This window comes from Hylobates moloch, unplaced genomic scaffold, assembly GCF_009828535.3.
Source record: "Hylobates moloch isolate HMO894 unplaced genomic scaffold, HMol_V3 SCAFFOLD_14, whole genome shotgun sequence".
Taxonomy (NCBI): domain Eukaryota; kingdom Metazoa; phylum Chordata; class Mammalia; order Primates; family Hylobatidae; genus Hylobates; species Hylobates moloch.
The window spans coordinates 2201665-2222491 of NW_026652289.1; the positions used below are offsets into that span (position 1 = coordinate 2201665).

The 20827-nt window shown below is 52.7% G+C and overlaps 1 protein-coding gene across 1 annotated transcript in view; it reads right to left on the reverse strand.

The window, feature by feature from the left end:
* The window catches only part of TRPM2 (transient receptor potential cation channel subfamily M member 2), a 93989-nt gene extending 78022 nt beyond the window's left edge, over positions 1-15967 (reverse strand). Inside the window, 6 exon segments of the mRNA XM_058427493.1 lie at positions 835-1003; positions 11557-11645; positions 12439-12704; positions 13301-13400; positions 14134-14280; positions 15847-15967. Coding sequence (XP_058283476.1) covers positions 835-1003; positions 11557-11645; positions 12439-12603 — 423 coding nt within the window. The 5' untranslated portion in view covers positions 12604-12704; positions 13301-13400; positions 14134-14280; positions 15847-15967.
* Positions 15968-20827: the final 4860 nt, after the last annotated feature.

The following is a 20827-nucleotide window of genomic DNA, read 5'->3' on the forward strand; positions in this document are numbered from 1 at the left end:
TCAACACGCGAGTCTCAGAACCCTCCAGAAGGCTGGTCAACACGCGAGTCTCAGAACCCTCCAGAAGGCTGGTCAACACGCGAGTCTCAGAACCCTCCAGAAGGCTGGTCAACATGCGAGTCTCAGAACCCTCCAGAAGGCTGGTCAACACGCAAGGGGCCGAGCCTCTGACTCCACAGGCCTGGGATGGCACCTGAGAATTGGCCAGAGATGGCTGGTCCAGGGAGCTCAGTGAGGTTGTGCATGAGAGAACCCAACCCTGCAGTTGGGCCTCCCTCCAGCAGTCTGCACCCTCACAGCGCTCTCCTGCAGGCCAGGCTCAGCCTGGATCCCGCCATGCCTGGCCCAGCCTCCTCGCAAGGACTCTCACGTTTGCTTCCAGACTTGCCACATGGGCCTCCCTGCTATCCTGGGCCCCTTCCCCCTGCTTTTCCCTCCCTCCCCACACCCTTCCTACCATTCCCCCAGCACACCCTGAGCGTGTCTGTGTCCTGCATCCCTCTCCTTCCTCCCTACTCCCTCCCAGGCCCTGACAAATGCCACCCAGGGACACCCAGCCAGAATTCACTCACCACTCCCGGCTTGCACCTTCCTAGAAAGCTCACTGTGCCCTACCCTGCTTTGCAGATGGCCAAGCACTCTGAGAGTGGGGTGCATCTCTTGCTTGCCTTGCAGAGCCCCTCCCCGCCCTCTCCCTTGCAGTGCAGTGGGCTCTATGCACCCTGGAGCTTTGCCAGCCTCCTGCTCTTGCCCCAGGAAATGCCGACCACCACGTGTCACTGTGGGGCCATGCAGCTCCACCTACAATTCAGAGCAAGAGTGATGGAAACCAACCTTTTTCACCTTCTGGCTCAGGCCCGTGAAGACGATGTCACCAAAGGCATCTGTTGGCATCTCCTGGACATGTTTCTTTGGGTCCCACTGTGTGCCCTGGAAGGTGTGGGGCTTGGTAGCCTCCTCCAAGTGCTGCTCACGCGTGTAGCCACACTGACACACCACCTTCCTGCAAAGACACAGCACCAGTCACCCAGGGAGTGTGGTGCCCTTCCTGCTCCCTGTGAAGGCATCAGAGGAGGCCCAGTGGAAAGCTGCAATCTTCCCCCACCCAGCAAAAACAAAGCACCTGCCCTTCCAGCCATGGGGAAGGCAGCAGAGGCCTAATGGTGGGCTGGAACTCTTCTCACCCTCAGCAGTAACAAGAAGCCTCCCCAGGAAGTGTCAGTGGATCAGTGGAGGCTACAGGGGGGCTTAGACGTCACCCTTCTTGGGGCAGTGACGGGGGGACCTCCTTCCTTCACCATAGACATGTCAAGAGGACCAGCTAAAACTCAAGATCTTGATTCTCTTAACATAAAATCTAAACTATCAAGGTTTCAATCAAACATCACTAGTTTTACAAGGAGACAGGAAAATCTTAACCAGGATGAAAAAAGACAGCTAACAGCCACCAACACCAAGATGACACAGATGTTAGAATTATCTGAAAATGATTTTAAAGCAGCCACATTAGAAATGCTTCAACAAGCAATCATGAACATGCTCAAAACAAATGAAAAAATATAAATTTCCAGTAAAAAAAGAGAAGATATACCAAATGCAAACTTTAGAACTGAAAAATACAGTAACTGAAATAAAAAACTCAATGGATGGACCCAAGAGCAGGATGGAGGAGATAGAGGAAGGAACCCAGGAGCAAGAAGATAGAACAGTAGAAATTGCCCAGTAAGAACCACAGAGAGAAAACAAACCACAACAAAGAAAAAATACACAAGTAAACAAAACCTCTGGGACCTGCAGCACTATAACAAAAGATCATACATTCATGCTCAGAGTTCCAGAAGGAAAATAAAAAGACAGTGATCCTGAAAATGTATGGAAAGAAGTCACGGCCAAAATTTCCCATATTTGACAAAAAAGACATAAACCTACACACTCCACAATCTTAGTGAACACCAGACAGGATAAACCCAAAGAGGTACACGCCAAGACACATAACAGTTAAACTTCCGAAAACTAAAAACAAATAAAAAATTTTAAAAGCAGCCAGGCGCAGTGGCTCACGCCTATAATCCCAGCCCTTTGGGAAGCTGAGGCGGGTGGATCACGAGGTCAGGGGTTCGAGACCAACATGGCCAACATGGTGAAACCCTGTCTCTACTAAAATCCGAAAAATTAGCTGGGCATGGTGGCAGCCGCCTATAACCCCAGCCACTCGGGAAGCTGAGGCAGGAGACTCGCTTGAACCCAGGAGGTGGAAGTTGCAGTGAGCCAAGATGGCGCCACTGCACTCCAGCCTGGGCAACAGTGGGAGACTCCTCAAAAAAAAAAAAAAAAAAAAAACAAAAAAAACCTCAGAAATGACACGAAGTTGGGATCTTCTTAATTGAAGGAAGGCTAGGGAATTTGTCACCAGCAGACACACCCTAAAAGAATAGCTAAAGGACATTCTCTAAACAGAAAGGAAACAAGAAAAGAAGGAATTTTGGAATATCTGAAAGAAAGAAAGAATAACAAAAAGAGTAACCCTTTGAATTTCCTAACTGATGTTTGATGGCTGAAGCAAAAATTATAACACTATCTGCCATGGTTTTCTTTCTTTTTTTTTTTTTTTTTTTTTTCTTGAAATGGAGTCTCGCTCTGTCACCCAGGCTGGAGTGCAGTGGCGCCGATCTCTGCTCACTACAAGCTCCGCCTCCCGGGTTCACGCCATTCTCCCACCTCAATCTCCCAAGTAGCTGGGACCACAGGCGCCCACCACCACATCTGACTATTTTTTGTTTTTGTTTTTGTTTTTGTATTTTTGGTAGAGACGGGGTTTCACCGTGTTAGCCAGGATGGTCTCTATCTCCTGACCTCATGATCCGCCCGCCTCAGCTTCCCAAAGTGCTAGGATTACAGTCTTGAGCCACCGTGCCCTGCCCTGATTTCAATATATGCAGAAGAAATATTTCAAGCAATTATATTATAGATTAAGAAGGGGACAAGATGTTAAAGGAGATAATGTTTCTATACTTCACTCAAACTGGTAAAATGTCAACATTGGTAGATTGTGATAAGCTATATTATATAATATACTATCTAGAGCAACCCCTTTTAAAAAAAAAGTGATACAAGAAGATACACTCAAAAATAGTATGCTGTAAGCAGTGGCTCACACCTGTAATCCCAATACTTTGGGAGGCCAAGGTGGGCAGATTGCTTGAGCTCAGGAGTTTGAGACCAGCCTGGGCAACATGGCCAAACCTTGTCTCTACCAAAAATACAAAAATTAACCGGGCATGGTGGTGCCTGCCTGTAGTCTCAGCTATTCAGGAGACTGAGGTGGGAGGATCACCTGAGCCCAGCGAGGTGGAGGGTGTAATGAGCCGAGATTGTGTCACTGCACTCCAGCCTGGGCAACAGAGTGAGACCCTGTCTCCAAAAAAACAAAAATAGTATGAATAATCAAAATAGAATTCTAAAAAATGTTCAAGTAACCCACAAGAAGGCAAACAAACAAACAAAAAAAACAGAACAGAAAACAAAAAATATAATGGCAGACATAAGCCCTAACATACCAATAATTACACTAAATATAAATTTTCTAAATATGACAATTAAAAAACAGATTGACAGAATGTATTTAAAAAAATAGGACCCAATTATTTGATGTCTACCAAAATCCCACTTGAAGTGTAATGACACAGGCAAGGTGAAAGGGAAAGGAATATTTAGCAGTTAAATAATATTGACACAAGGCCAAGCGTGGTAGCTCACACCTGCAATCCCAGCACTGTGGGAGGCCAAGGCGAGTGGATCACTTGAGGTCAGGAGTTCAAAGCCATCCTGGCCAACACGGTGAAGCCCCGTCTCTACTAAAAATACAAAAATTAGCCAGGTGTGGTGGCGCATGCCTGTAGTCCCAGCTACTCCCAGTCGCCAAGAGGCAGAGGTTGCGGTAAGCTGAGATCATGCCATTGCACTCCAGCCTGGGAGACAGAACGAGACTCCATCTCAAAAATAATAATAATAATAATAATACTGACACAAGCAGCAACTTGGATGGATATCAAGTGCGCTGTGCTGAGGGGAAAAGACACAGGTCATGTAGCGTATGATTCCATTGATGTAACATCCTCGAAATGACACAATGATAGGCATGAAGAAAGATTGGTGGTTGCAGGGATCAGGGATGATGAGGGAGGTGAGCTGACCATACGCAGGAAGTACAGGAAGAGCTCGGTGGAGACGGACAGTGCTGTGTCTTGACCACGGTGGTAGTTACACAAATACACATGTGAAAAATGACATAAGTCCAGGAGCGGTGGCTCACACCTGTAATCCCAGCACTTTGGGAGGCCGAGGCAGGCAGATCACTTGAGGTCTGGAGTCTGAGATCAGCCTGACCAACATGGTGAAACCCCATCTCTACTAAAAATATAAACATTAGCTGGGCGTGATAGCGCTCACCTGTAGTCCCAGCTACTCAGGAGGCTGAGGCAGGAGAATCGCTTGAACCCAGGAGGCGGAGATTGCAGTGAGCTGGTGTGGTGCCACTGCACTCCAGCCTGGGCAACAGAGCGAAACTCCATCTCAAAAAAAAAAAAAAAAAAGAAAGACATAAAAGTAACACATACATTCTGCCAGCTTTAATTCCTGGCTTGGGTACTGTACTACAGTTATGCAGAATGTAGCCACAGGTGGAACTGTGGGGCCCATCTGTAGTATCTTTGGAACTTCTGTACATCTATAATTATTTCAAAATAAAAAGTTAAAAGCACACACAAATGGAGGCTCCAAGCAGATGACATGGGGCTAGCACCTCGCCCAAGGTCTCCCACCTCCTCCCCTCGCCCGGGGACAGCAGGAGCTGCCAGAGTCACCAGCCTTCAGGACCTGCTGCTCTGCCTCCTCCCCTTCCCTGGCAAGAATGCGGCAATCTCTTTCTTCAACTGCTACCTTCCCTCTTTTTTCTTTGTGGGTTAAAGTCTTTTTGTTCTTTTACTGCAATTCATTAGTGTTTCAGGGCAAGAAGAGATACATTTACGTGTTCTTTATAACTTGTTTAATTGGAAATCCACGATATTTTTAGATTCCTATTTTTTGCTGGTAACAAATAACCTAGAAAATTTCAGATGAGGCCAGGCATGGTGCCTCACGCCTGTAATCCCAGACTCTGGGAGGCTGATGTGGGAGGATCACAAGGTCAAGAGTTCGAGACCAGCCTGGCTAATGTGGTGAAACCCTGTCTCTACTAAAAATACAAAAATTAGCCAGGTTTGATGGTGCACACCTGTAGTCCCAGCTACTCAGGAAGCTGAGGCAGGAGAATTGCTTGAACCCGGGAGGCGAAGGTTGCAGTGAGCCAAGATCGGGCCATTGTACTCCAGCCTGGGCAACAGAGCAAGACTCCATCTCAAAATAAATAAATAAATAAATATATATATGCGTGTGTGTGTGTATATATATGTAAATGTATGTGTGCATATATGTGTATATATGTGTATATATGTGTGTGTATATGTATATATGTGTATATATCTATATATGTGTATATATGTATATATGTGTATATATGTATATATGTGTATATATGTATATATGTGTATATATGTATATATGTGTGTATATATGTCTGTATATATATGTGTATATATATATATGTGTATATATATATAGATGAGACAGGAAAAAAATGGACCAATCAGTGCTTTATAAAATGGACCAATCAGCACTCTGTAAAATGGACCAATCAGCAGGACATGGGTGGGGACAAATAAGGGAATTTAAAAAAAAACACAAAACTCTAAAACCAGATGAAACCTGAACCAAATGGCACAGGGGAAAGACCACTGAGCAGTGCAAAAGGAAACGGGTTTCCCTGCCACGTAGTGACTGTGTGATCTCAGATGTTTCTACACTCAGTTTCTCAATCATTAAAATGGGAAAAATAATTCCTCCCGGATGTGCACCCTACAAATCCAAATCTGTACAAACCCCTAAGGTCACGCTCAAGGCACTTCAGACTTGCAGGGATCTTGTGAGCACCTGACGTTGACAGGTGAAGCCAGCTAGACTTCAGGGTTGGATGCGGACTTGGAGAACTTTTCTGTCTTACAAGAGGATTGTAAAATGCGCCAATCAGCACACCATAAAATGGACCAATCGGTGCTCTGTAAAATGGACCAATCAGCACACCGTAAAATGGACCAATCGGTGCTCTGTAAAATGGACCAATCCGCACACTGTAAAATGGACCAATCCACACACTGTAAAATGGACCAAGCCATGCTCTGTAAAATGGACCAATCAGCACACTGTAAAATGGACCAAGCAGTGCTCTGTAAAATGGACCAATCAGCGCTCTGTAAAATGGACCAATCCGCACACTGTAAAATGGACCAATCAGCACTCTGTAAAATGGACCAATCAGCGCTCTGTAAAATGGACCAATCAGTGCTCTGTAAAATGGACCCATCAGCAGGACACAGGCGGGGACAAATAAGGGAATAAAAGCTGGCCACCCCTCCAGCCAGCAGTGGCAAACTGCTCGGGTCCCCTTGCACGCTGTGGAATCTTTGTTCTTTTGCTCTTCACAATAAATCTTGCTGCTGCTCACTCTTTGGGTCCGTGCCACCTTCAAGAGCTATAACACTCACTGCAAAGGTCTCCGGCTTCATTCCTGAAGTCAGCGAGACCAAGAACCCACCGGAAGGAACCAACTCCAGACACAATGTGACCTCCACTGTTTATGGATGAGAGACCTGGGTCCAAGGTGGGGAAAGGAGTTCCCTGGACAAGGACCTGAGCTCTCCCGTCTTGCTCCAATGCTGCCCCAGATGTCCTTGTGTGTTCCTAACAGCCTATCACAAGCTACCTCCTGTCCCTCTTCTCCTTGAACCATCACCTCTGATGAGATTGGAACTTAAACCTGCGTGGTGTTTGCAAGCCTGATGTGATGCTGGAAACTGCATTGCGGCCACTGATCCAGAAATTACATCACCAGAGAGTTGCTCAGAACTCGGCCCAGATAGGTGTAAACGGGACGCCACCCCCGGCACCCCACAGGAAATGAGAGCTCTTGGAGGTGTATTCTCTCCAACCTGGGCTCCTTCCTTCCCCCACCACCCCCCACCTCCCCCACCCCCACCGCATGTGCGCCTGAATTCTGAGGCATCCCCTCCAGTTTCTGCGCTTCACAGATGACGATTGGTGGCCCAGGGAAGAGAAGTCATCTGCCCAAGGTCACGAGATCCATGGTGGAAAAATGTGAACACAAAGGTCTGGACCAGGGTGGCCACAGCAGACACGGAAATGAGACGAGTCTGTGCAGAGCTGAGGAGGGTTACCAGGACGTGGGGCTAAGCAGTGGGATTCCCCGGGCGGGTGTCGAGGGGCTCCAGGTCTGGACGAGTGGGGTGGGAAGACCCTACCATGCTTAATGGAAACATGTAATTGGTATAAATAAATCTGCTTCAGAAGCTGTGTTTGTGGCAGACGATGCTCACCACTCGCTCCGCCCTGGTCTTTCCACAAGAAGGAGGGACACTCCATCCACTCCTCAGGAAGGAACAGCCAGGAACACACCTGGTCCCTCTTCCCATCCTGCTGCAGTGACCACCGTGGTTGGTGAGATGAGAGACGCTTCTGTGCGGGACAGACTCGGCGCAGCAGATCTCAGGCTGCCTCCTCAGAGGGGCCTGCCTTCAAGGTGGTGTCTGGGAACGGGGCTTTTGGAGCGCCTCTCCGTCCCCTGACTGCTAGGAGTGCTTTGCTGGGCCTGGACTGTTCCTGCAGTGGGTTTATGCTGAACAGCTGCTTTCCTGCTGGGAGTCTGGGATTTAGGTGGTTGCCATGCAGAGGGGCCCACGTGGCCAGCACAGGATGCACGCCCTGGGCTCTGAGCCTCGAATGGGCTTTGCAGGTTGCCACGTTCTTCTTGGCTGGAGGAAGGAGCACGCATGGCGCCTGCACAGGAAAGCAGCAGCAGCCTGCCCTCAGATTCTCCAGACTCCGCCTGTGTCTTTCTCCCTTGTCAAGCCCACCACGTAGGCCTTCACCATGATAAACCTTAGCTGTGTGCACAGCTGTGAGTCCTAGCAAACCCCTGAGCATGGGGGATGGCTTTGGGGACCTCCAGAAGCAAGTCTATCCTGCTTACATCTGATCCAGGTCAGCACCCCTTCCTCTCTGGGCCCTGCTGCCCCAAGGGTTTCCACTTCCACGTGAGAAGCACACAGAGCCGACCAGCAGAGGCCCCAGACCCACGGGACCTCACCTAGGCTTCTCAGGACACAGCAGGTCACGGTGTCAGCGGCGTTCAAACCAGAGTGAGTCCATCTTGAATAGGTGCTGGGTGAAATGAGGCTGAAACCTACTGGGCTGCATTCCCAGTCGGTTAAGGCATTCTAAGTCACAGGATGAGACAAGAGGTCGGCACAAGACACAGGTCACAAAGACCTTGCTGATAAAACAGGGTACGAGACACTGGCTAAAACCCACCAAAACCAAGACGGCAACAAAGTGGGCTCCGGTTATCCTCACTGCCCATTACAGGCTAATTATAATATATTAGCATGTAAGAGACACTCCCACCAGCGCCATGACAGTTTACACATGCCATGGCAACATCAGAAATACCCTGTATGGTCTGAAGAAAGGGGAAATCAGTTCTGGGAAATCCCCGCCCCTTTCCCATAAAACTCATGAATAATCCACCCTTGTTTACAACGTGATCCAAAACTACCATAAAAATAGCCAACCAGCCAGGCACGGTGGCTTATGCCTGAAATCCCAGCACTTTGGGAGGCCAAAGCTGGTGGATCACCTGAGGTCAGGAGTTCCAGACCAGTCTGGCCAACATGGTGAATCACATGAACCTAGGAAATGAAGGTTGCAGTGAGCCAAGATCACACCATTGCACTCCAGCCTGGGCGACAGAGCGAGATCTGGTCTCAAAAAAAAAAAAAAAATAGCCAAGCAGCAGCCCTCAGGGCTGCTCTGCCTATGGAGGAGCCATTCTCTTATTCCTTTACTTTGTTAATAACTTGCTTTCACTTTACTCTGTGGACTTGCTCCAAATACTTTCTTGTGTGAGACCCAAGAACCCACTCTTGGGGTCTGGATCGGGACCTCTTTCCAGTAACAAGGGTGCGCTCCGAGGCTGGAGCACCACTGCTCTACAGACCCCGCTCCTTCCACATGGGGCTCTTCCTCACTGTCTGTACATCCAGCCCTCCATGGCCACGAGTTCTGCATCTGCAGAGTCAGCCAAACGCAGACTAAAAATATTCAGGAAAAAAAAAAACAATTAAAAATAACATGGCCGGATGCGGTGGCTCACGCCTGTAATCCTAGCACTTTGGGAGGCTGAAGCAGGCAGATCATGAGGTCAGGAGTTTGAGACCAGTCTGACCAACATGGTGAAACCCCGTCTCTACTAAAAATACAAAAATTAGCCAAACGTAGTGGTGCATGCCTGTAATCTCAGCTACTCGGGAGGCTGAGGCAGGAGAATTGCTTGAACCCGGGATGTAGAGGTTGCAGTGAGCTGAGATTGAACCACTGCACTCCAGCTAGGAGACAGAGCGAGACTCCATCTCAAAAAAAATAAAACAAAAACACATTGGCCAGGCACGGTAGCTCACACCTGTAATCCCTGCACTTTGGGAGGCTGAGGCGGGTGGATCACTTGAGGTCAGGAGTTCGATCGAGACTAGCCTGGCCAACATGGCGAAACCCCATCTCTACTAAAAATACAAAAATTAGCCAGACGTGGTGGCGCATGCCTGTAGTCTCAGCTACTCGGGAGGCTGAGGCAGGAGAATCCCTTGAACCCGGGAGGAGGAGGTTGCAGTGAGCCAAGATGGTGCCACGGCACTCCAGGCTGGGTGACAGAGCAAGACTGTCTCGAAAAAGAAAAAGAAAAAACCCACACAACTACAAAAATACAATTTTTTTTTTTTTTGAGACGAGATAACGGGTCTCCCCCTCGCTCCCCCGGCCGGGAGGGAGAAAGAATGATCAAGGCTCACTGCAAGCTCCGCCTCCCAGGCTCACGCCATTCTCCTGCCTCAGCCTCCAGAGTAGCTGGGACTACAGGCGCCCGCCACCACGCCCGGGGAATTTTTTGTATTTTTAGTGGAGACGGGGTTTCACCGTGTTAGCCAGGATGGTCTCGATCTCCTGACATCGTGATCCACCTGCCTTGGCCTCCCAAAGTGCTGGGATTACAGGCCTGAGCCACTGTGCCCGGCCCAAAAATACAATTTTTTTAAATGCAGTATAATTATTTTTATAACATCTACATTGTATCAGATATTATAAGTAATCTAGAGATGATTTAAAGTATGCTGATGTGCATAATTTATATGCAAATACCACACCATCTCATATCAATGACTTGATATGAGATTTGGGGACTGATAGGAGATATGGGATTTTGGTATCCGTGAGTGTCCGGGAACAATTCCCCAGGGATGCCGAGGGACAGCTGTTATATTGGTGACCGTGAAACTCTGATGATGTACCGAGTACACTAGAGGTACTCTGGGGCAACACAATCTTCTTCTGTTTCCCAAGCACAGGATGCTTCTCGCACCCCATATTCAGTAAATATGAGCGGAAGGCCACTCTCTGGGGATTAATACAATACTCTGGCTTTCGTCCCAGCCCCCCAAAAGCTCAGCAGCTAGCAAGAAAGATGAACACAAAGCCACACAGTTACAGCACGACAGCTGGGATCAAAGAGAAACACACGGTGCGGTAGGAGGGAAGCTCACTTCCTGGTAGAGGTTGTACAGTCAAGGGAGGCTGCACAGCAGAGGCGGCATCTGCAATAGGCCTTGAGGGATAAGTAGGAGCTCACCAGGCGATGGAGTAAAAGGAGGAAGCGTGTGGCTCATTTGTGGAAGAGCATGAAATGGGTGTTGCTCGGGGAGGGCACACAAACATGAATCAACACTCTGTTCGTGCCTAAAGGGGCGCCAACTGCGGGGAGCACCATCGGCTCCGGAGGGCATATCCAGCCACTCAGAGACAGTGGCCATGTTGCCTGAGTGGGAGTCTCGGCCACACCTGAGTCGTGGGCTCTGTGGGGAGGAGGGGCAAAGGGGGCTCTGTGGGGCCTGGGGGCAAGTCGGGCCTCTGGCTTTGGCAAGCTGTGCTGGGGGGCAGTCTTCTGGCCGTGGACTCTCCCTAAGGCCCTTCTAGTTCCTGGACCCTGGGACTCTCTCTCGGGGTGGGGGCAGGTGTGGAAATGAGAGGATTAGAGGATGCATCTGTGTTCAAACCACTGGGCCTCGCCGTGCGATAGCGCCGTGACGACCCTGAACAAGTCACCTAAACTCTGCACTTTGGTCCCTGCACCTGCGAGGCAGGATGAGGGTCAACTGTCCCCGACAGGAGGCTTGTGAGGGTTAGGTGGAAATGCTCTACGGACTCCAAGCCTCGTACGGAGACAGAGCTATCTCCAGTGACCCTTCACTGAGGCCCTGAGGGGTCTTGGCCTGATCAGCTACTCCATGTGGGATCGGAAGGAAGAAGTCAGAGGCCTGACACACAAATCACGTCACTTACCCAGCATCAGACAGCTTGGAACTTTCCACAAAATACACGCATTCTTTCTTCTTGATGTTTTCAGGAATCCATGAACTGAGGCTTTCTTGCTGAAGGTAAAGACGGCACAGTGAGATCCTCCAACATTCGAAAGAGCACACCCAGCCCCCCGGAGACACATCTGAGCTCCTTGAGGAGCTTCCACACTATTTGCTGGAAGGAAGGAAGCCTGCGCAACCCCGAGCCAAAGATTAGAAGCACCTTGCCAAGACGCTCAGGTGTGGGGACTCAGGAGGGAGCAATGAATCTAAGAAATCATTTCCTCTTGGGGCCAATTTGAATGTGCACGCACTTTACAGTTTATACAACAACACCACCTTCCTTGGGAACAACGTGGTGTGGTGGAAAACGTGGAGGCTGGGGATCTGGGGACCTGGATCTTGCACCATCGGGAAAAGGGTAACCACCTTCCTGGCTGCCTGGCAAGGGGACTGCAAGATGCCACGTGCTTTCAACACACTTGTGTCTTTGTATCCGGGGCTTTGGGGAAAGCTAGCCCAGGCCCAGGCCCTCCCAATCAGATAAAGGATGTGAAATCATTACACAACAAGGTAAGCATGGGTAACAGACTGCCAGGACTCTAGCGCAACATTTTTGAGTTAACCCAGTGATTTCCCAATCAGACCAACCATGGGAAATGATCCTGCAACCCACAGAAGGCCAGAAAGGCCAGCCACATATCACCCTCCCCAGTTCTGTTCTCCCAAGGGTATGACTGGGCAGGAGCCCCCAAGGTCAGCAGACCCTTTCCCACCCCCGTTGTCACAGCCTCAAGCTATGACCTGCCCAACAGTGACCTCCGTGGCCACGTGCCAGCTGCAGGCTGACCAGCAGAAAGCCTACCTTGTCATTGTTGCCGAAGGGGCACTGCAGCCTCCGGCTCTTGAAGAGGCTGCTGTTGCTGCGCTGGAGATTGGAGACCCTCCCCACGGCAGTGACCCTTCTGGGCGGCCCCCCAAAGCCCTCCTCCTGCTCGGAGCCAGCTTTCCTCAGGGTTGAGGGCTCCATCCTGAGACCCCCACGCCAGCTGCAACCAGGCCTGCTGCCCTCAGGACAGTCCTCTCTCCAGCTCACTACACTGGGGGTTCTAGAGACACATGGGGTGGTTGCTGAAATAGATCAGAGACAGGAAGATGATGCTTCCTCATGTGAAGCCCTCATCCGGTTCTCTTCATCAGCCTGCACATCTTCCCAGCTGCCTGAGCTGTGTCCCCTGGCTGGGGCCCCCAGACACTCTGGGGGAGTACATGCACATGCGGGGGTCCCAGCGGCCGTTCATAATGGTAACAACCTCAGGTCACTGCAGGGCCAGAGAAAGCTCCCTCCCCCACGGATGCATCTGCACTGAGCACCACACAAGGAAGTCTCCACCGCCAGCATCAGCTGCCGGCGACATGGTTTCCCAACTGTGCAATTCTGCACAGTTCCTGCTTCCAGACACCAGTGACTACTTTCATATTCCAAAAATTTTTTAAATAGCCCTCACTGTCCACAAAGGAAGTTTCTTTTTCTTCTTGTTTTTTGAGACAGAGTCTCACTTTGTTGCTCAGGCTGGAGTGCAGTGACGCAGTCTCGGCTCACTGCAACCTCCGTCTCCCGGGTTCAAGTGATTCTCCTGCCTTAGCCTCCCCAGTAGCTGGGATTATGGGTGCCCATCACCACACCCTGCTAAATTTTTTTGTATTTAGTAGCAACAGGGTTTTACCATGTTGGTCAGGTTGGTCTCAAACTCCTGACCTCAGGCGATCCACCGGCCTCCGCCTCCCCAAGTGCTGGTTTTACAGGCGTGAGCCACCGTGCCCAGCCTAGAAAGGAAGTTTTGGGGAGTACCACATCTCTCCACTACGGAAGAAGACAGTAATTCAAAGGAATCTTTTTCTCTCATATCCTTTCTCCCTGGCTCTGATGCGGCCTTCATCACCGAGGCCACAAGAAGCCACCGGATGACTGCCCTCCCTTTACAAATGAGAAACATAAGCGTGTTCAAGCCCTGCAGGGCCTCCCTGAGCCCCTGACACCCACAAGGCGGTTCATGATCATGAAGTCATCCATGGTCACCCCTGCCCCTGCCCCAAAGGTGTGAAGGAGAGGGTTGCTGGGAGGCAAAAGATCTGACTGCAATTCCCCCCCATCCCTGCCCTGAAACCCGATCTCTGGCCACGTCCTCTCCACTACACATTACGGTCACTGTCAGTCAAGACTTTGCTCTGCCGTACCCTGATCACATTAGGTGACTGAGCCCCTCTTTGGGGCCACGCAGCTCGAAGCTGGGTGCCGGGCACTTGGGGCTGAGCTACTGGCTGCTGTCCTGGGGCAGGCACTCTCAGGCAACCCCACCTCCCCTTCTCCCTCCTCCCCTTTGCCCCTTGGCCACACTCATTCCAAGACCCGTAAACTTCACTGGCAGGATGGCAGGAGTGCCCTGCCCGGCCCTTTCCTGCAGTTCTCAGAGCAGATGTCGTGCCGCATGCCAGTGGGGCCTTTCCAGGGCCATGAGCTGTCCCCGCAGCCACTGGCCCGGCTTCACAACCAGCTTACAAGGGAAGCAGAGGGGCAGAGACGTCCCCAGTGGCAGGAGGAAGAGGAGGCTCTCAAGAGATCACAGTGGCACCGCAAGGGGACCCAGACTGCAGGTGGCTCCCCAGGCAGGTGGTCCACCCTGCACGGGATGAGGATGGCTCCATGCTGGAAACGAAGGCCCCAGCATCAGACAGGAGGGTCCACGGTGTAGGGCTCTCTGCCTTAAGGAAGACCAGCACGTTCTGTTCACATGCTCATCTTTCAGGCAGCTGCCCACCTCAGCACAGCCCCTGGGGTCTTGTGCAGGTTCCTCTAATCCCAGCGGCAAGTGGGCCCTGGGAAGCAGGTCAGACCTGCTCCAGCACCACCCCAGACTTTGCAGGAGGCAGCCAGGAGCCCCCGTGAGCATCTGATGCCCGCTGTTGGGGGCCAATGGCTCAACCCAGTGCCCAACAGGATGGGTGCCTCAGCCTCAGCCCAGGGGTGCAGAACCCTGAAAACCCAGGCCTGGCAACAACCTTCCAAGGGCCCATCCAGCCCTTTCTGGGGTTCTTCTACCCAAAATTACAGGCTCAATCCCTTTCTCACAGGTCGCCTGAGAACAGCTTGGGCCACCCTGGTTCACAGCTAAAATTCTCCACAAGCAACTGGCACAGGTGTGAGTGTTGAGAGCACTCGGGTAGGAAATGAACTTCCAGAAGACAATGCATGAAGCAGGCCTGAGCAAGGCAAGGCCCCATGTGGGGTGGATTTCCAAACCCAAGCCCTGCACAGAGCTATTCCCGGAGAAAGGGGTGCAGTGGAGCCCCAGGGAGCCTGGGTTGGGGTGGCATTCCGGACCCTTCAGGGTTAGCCACTGAGCAACCCCACCCTCAGCCCCGGGGGTCCCGCATGGCAGGGGTGGCAGCGGGAAGACCACTACCACCATCACCTAGGCCGAATTCAAGAAGACTCGTTAGCACGCGAGCCCAGGACCAGGCGACTCTAGAGGATCCTGGTGTGCCCACCCGCCCCCAGCCAGCCCAGCCCAGCCCAGCAGATTCCCCGGGAAATGGAAGGTTCTGTCTGGGCAGGGCGGGCCTCTTGCACCGGCAGGACTGGGACAGGCGCGCCCTGCACGCCCTCGGTACACCGTGTGACCTCCCTGCCCTCTTTGCAGGTTGCTCGGGCATCCTCTGACATCCCCGCGTGAAAGCCAGCGCTTCGGGGACTGGACAGGCAGAGGCGGGTGCGGGGCTGGAGGAAGTAAGGGCCCCAGAAGCGGGCCCTGCGGTCCCGGCGGACGGGCAGGGGCACGAGGACGGCCGAGTCCCTCATCTCCAGGTCCCCTCGCGACAGCCGGACAGGGTCGCCCCAGCCGCAAGGCGTCCCGCGGACAGACCGCACCCGGCTCCGAGTCAGCGCCCCGCGCCTCTGCGCACACTCGGTGCTCCAGTCCGCGCCCCGAACCCCACCGGTGCCCCTGCACCAGCGCCCCGAACCCCGCCCACCCCTGCACCCCACCGCGCCCTGCACCAGCGCCCCGAACCCCGCCTGCGCCCCTGCACCCCACCGCGCCCTGCAGCAGCACCGGGGCCGGCCGCCTCGGTCCCCGCACCCCGCGCCCCTGCACGCACTCGTCCCCGGTCCACGCCGCTGCACCCCGCCGCAACCTTCACAAGCTCCAGGGACCGCTGCCTCAGTCCCCGCACCCGGGCTCGCGCCCTTGCCCCGCCCCAGGCGGGCACCTACCTGCTCGGAGCCGCCCGCGCCCGGGCGTCACCCGCGTCCCCGCGCAGCACCGCAGCCCTGGCCCCGCAGGGCCGTCCGCATCTCGCCCGAGCGTGCGCCGCGTGCCCTGTGCAGTGGAGCCGCCCGCAGCGCTCTGCGTCACTCAGCCAGAGAGCGCCTCCCGCGCCGCGTCGTGCGCCCGCAGCTAGAGCCAAGGACACGCCAGGGAAGACTGGGCCCAGACGCTCCACCTGCGAGCCCGCCCTCCCCAGAGACCTGGGACCGGACACTCGCGCGGATGTGTGCCTTCCGAGGGTTGGGGGCACGTGTCTCCTTTAAACCGGCGATTGCCGCGATTATCTTTAAGCCCTGAATAGCCAACGGGAGCGGGAAAGGCAGGACAGGAGTCGCAGGGGGACCTGGGCCTGAGTGGAGACCCCCCACAACGAGACTCAGGACCCCCTGCTCAAAGACCTCTGCAGCCCCCTCCCCCAGCACTCCAGATGTGACCCCAGAGCCAGGGACCATTCCCAGTGAGAGAGGCAGGACCCCAAGGCTGGGGCAGGCTCAGGGCCTGCTCCCTGGATCTGTCATAATAGAGGGGACAGGAACAGCCAGAAAGATCAAGCCCAGCAGTCCCCATCGCGGCAGGTGCTGGCCACGGGGCCCCACGGATGTCTAACTCCACCCTGTGTGCTGCCCACTCTCTGGCTTGGGGAGGGGCAGAGACTGCCCTCTGATGCCTGAGAAGGCGAATACGCTTTCCCAAATGGCCCAGACCACCCAGACGCCCTTTCAGCTCGCAAAGCCACAGTCTGCCCCTTCCTTGCCACCAGAGGGCAATACCCGGCTGCCATTCCTGGGCTCTGCTGGCCTCCGTGTCCAGGGAAATGAAGAGGTCCTGTGGCCTCTGATCTGGGAGGAGAGAGGGTGCCCCCAGACTCCTGCCTGACCCGCCACCCTCATTTCCTCCCTGCGTGTGCAGGCCTGCTGCCCGGACTCCTGCCCAGAGCACACGCCTCTGGATGGCCCTCCGCAGATGAGCCAGCCAGCAGTGCTGGCGTGCTGAAGGATGTCCACCATCTCACTAACCCACCATCTCACTAACCCACCATCCTGGTGCCTGCAAAGTGGTGGGAAAGCGGTCAGAGCCCCTGGTGTAGGACAGCACTCAGGACACTGTCGCCTTTTCAGGACACTGTGCTCTGCACAAGCATGGCCGGAAGCTGCCCTCCAGAGTAACCAGCACAGTGTCCCCACACACCCGCAGCTGTGCCCTGCTGGACGGTACAGTCCTCCGCCCGGTCCACCCTGCAACTAGATGTGCTCAATGAGCACCCGCTGCAGGAGTTGGGTTCTATGACAACCAGCAACACCCCCAGAGAGGTGTCTTAGAGCCTCCTTAACAGGCAAAGGAAGTGAAGACCCCTCCCTTTCACCCGCTCCATGTCAGCAGAGCCCCATCCAGTGCCCCTGCCCTGGGTGCTTTCTGGCTGGAGAGCCATCTCGTTAACTAAAAACATACTGCAGAGCAGTTACTATTTTATAAGACAGTCATAACTGCAGAGCCATCTGCGAGACGGGCTGGGCGCTTGTTTCCAAGTATCCTGGGGCCTCTGTGGGAACGTCATTTAAGGTGAAGTAGTTACCAAGCTGACCATCTCTGATGAAACAGCCGGGCCCACGTCGCCCTGGGAGCGGCTCCTGCCTTTCTAGAGAAGAACCGCACACTCCACACAGGACCATGTCTGTCTGCCCGGACGCTGCTGCAGTAGCAATTATGCAATATTCTTCCCATAAAAGAGAGGACACGTGACCATAAAACTCGAGCAGGGCAGGTACCGATCTCCTTGGAGAGTCCTCTCGAGTTCAGAGAGAGAAAGCACTTGGCACAAAGTGTTTCTCACAGTGTGGGCACGAGGCCCAGGTAAAAAGGCCCCTGCTCTGGCAGCAGGAGAAAACCACAACTGGAGAAAAAGGCAGTGACAGGGCCGCAGGCACTGGCACACTCTGGTCCTGAGTGAGACACGGGAGCAGGTGACAGGCGGCGGGCTCCTCAGAGGAGACTCCGGGAATGAAGGAGGCCCCAGCTAGAGCAGGAGCAGCAAACTCTCTGCACGGGGCCGCATGGTCTCTGTCCCAGCTCCTCGCCTCTGCCCCTGCAGTGGGAAGGCAGCCGTGGGCCATTCGGCTGACCCTGAACGACACGGGTTTCAGCTGCGGGGATTCACTTCTATGCGGATTTTCTTCCGCCTCTGCCACCCCTGAGATGCTAGACCACCCCCTCCTCTTCCCCCTTCTACTCACGGGAAGACGGCAAGGCCTTTATGATGACCTGCTTCTACTTACTGTAAATATATTTTATCTTCCTTATGATTTTCTTAATAACATTTTCTTCTCTCTAGTCCCCTTTATTGTAGGAATACAGTTTATAATACAACATACAAAATGTGTGTTTATGCTATCAGTAAGCCTTCCTTCTGGTCAATAGTGAGCTATTCATAGTTAAGTTTTGGAGGAGTCAAAAGTTATACACAGATTTTCAACTTTAAGGGGTGTTGGAGCCCCCAATTCTTGAGTGGTTCAAGGATCAACTACATAAATGAAACAGTATGTTACGTGGTTTGGCTCTGTGCCCCACCCAAATGTCATGTCAAATTGTAATCCCCAGGCCGGGCACAGTGGCTCACACCTGTAATCCCAGCTCTTTGGGAGGCCGAGGCAGGCAAGATCACTTGAGGTCAGGAGTTCAAGACCAGCCTTGTCCAATGGTGAAACGCCATCTCTACTAAAAATACAAAAATTAGCCAGGCGTGGTGGTGTGCGCCTATAATCCCAGCTACTCGGAGGCTGAGGCAGGAGAATCACTTGAACCCAGGAGACAGAGGTTGCTGTGAACCGAGATCGTGCCACTGCACTCCAGCCTGGGCAACAGAGCGAGACTCTGTCTCAAAAAATATTGTAATCCCCAGTGTGGAAGGTTATTGGATCAAGGAGGCGTTTCTCACGAATGATTGAACACCATCCTCTTGGTGCTGCTCCCGTAATAGTGAGTGAGTTCTTCCAAGATCTGGTCGTTAAAGTGCGTGGCACCTGCTCCTGTCTCTCTCTCTTACTCCTGCCATGTGAGACGCCTGCCTGCTTTGCCTTCTATCGTGATTGGAAGCTTCCTGAAGCCTCCCCAGAAGCAGAAGCCACCATGCCTCCTGTACAGCCTGCAGGACCGTAAGCCAGTTAGGCCTCTTTCCTTATAAATTACCCAGTCTGAGGGGTTTTTTAATAGCAATGCAAGAACGAACAAATACAGTATAGCTGGGCACTAATATTAAACTTTGCAGACTGGGCACAGTGGCTCACGTCTGTAATCCCAGCACTTTGGGAGGCTGAGGCAGGCAGATTACTTGAGGCCAGGAGTTTGAAATCAGCATGTTGAAGGCCAACATGGTGAAACCCTGTCTCTACTAAAATACAAAAAATTAGCCGAACATGGTGGTGCATGCCTATTGTCACGTGCGTCCATGTGAAGAGACCACCAAACAGGCTTTGTGTGTGCAACAAGGCTGTTTATTTCACCTGGGTGCAGGCAGGCTGAGTCCGAAAAGAGAGTCAGTGAAGGCAGATAGGGGTGGGGCTGTTTTATAGGATTTGGGTAGGTCGTGGAAAATTACAATCAAAGGGGGTTCTCTTGCGGGCAGGGGTGGGGGTCACAAGGTGCTCAGTGGGGGAGCTTCTGAGCCAGGAGAAGGAATTTCACAAGGTAATGTCATCAGTTAAGGCAGGAATCAGCCATTTTCACTTCTTTTGTGATTCTTCAGTTACTTCAGGCCATCTGGATGTATACGTGCAGGTCACAGGGGATATGATGGCTTAGCTTGGGCTCAGAGGCCTGACACCTATAGTCCCAGCTACTCAGGAGCCTGAGGCAGGAGAATCACTGAAACCCAGGAGGGGGAGGTTGCAGTAAGCCAAGATCAGGCCCTTGCACTCCAGCCTGGGTGACAGCGAGACTCCATCTCAAAAAAAAAGAAAGAGAAAAGAAAAGAAAAGAGAAAAGAGAAAAGAAAAAGAAAGAAAGAAAAGAAAGAAAAGAAAGAAAAGAAAGAAAAGAAAGAAAGAAAGAAAGAAAGAAAGAAAGAAAGAAAGAAAGAAAGAAAGAAAGAAAGAAAGAAAGAGACAGAAAGACAGACCTCTATTTGCAAACAGGTGGCGGGCCCAATCTGGCCAGTGGGCTGCAGTTTGCTGACACCTGGTCTAGAGCAGGGCTTCGGGCTGAGGGAACAGACATGTTTCTTTTCACCTCTGGAGTCCACAGAGTCATCTGCATTCTGGAAATATCTTATACAACAGAACTGTTCTTAAAATGTGAAAGGACAGCGATGGATGCCACGCCAGGGTAAAGACTGCAGCCGGTGTGGCCACCGTGAACTCTCTGTGCCAGGCGCCCTTGCCCCAGTGGCTCCCAGAACGGCAATTACGAGAACGGAGCTGGAAATGACCACAAGGCCTGAAGACCTCTCAGGACGCTGAGAAAATATAAATCAACACGTGCTGCCTGTCCCTTCTCCCAGGCCTGGCTCTGACCTGCCACAGGGATCTGAGCCATCTGCAGCACCAGCTGGGGGTCCTCGGTCAGCCGGGGGTCAGGCAGGCTACCCACTGCACTGGCTTCTGAGACCAAGGGAGAGTTCCTAAGGGGATCTGAGAGGTGTGCCACACCTGCCACCCGAGTAGTTCCAAAGTTTGCCTCAGGGATGTGGTATGGAGCCCAGAGCCTCCAGGGTGGACCAGGTTCTGACCCCGAGTGGGGGTGGCAGGGCCAGCAACATGGGCAGGGGAGAGGTGGTCGCTCCGAGATCATGAAAACTTCAGCTCCGGAGCACGTTTGCTGACTCTCCATTTGTCTCTCTCTCCTCCTCTCCCCCTCTCCCTGCCCCCCTCATCCCTCACTCCTTGGGAGGCCATGTTGTGAGAGACCATGCTGCAGGGAGCGAAGCCTCCCACG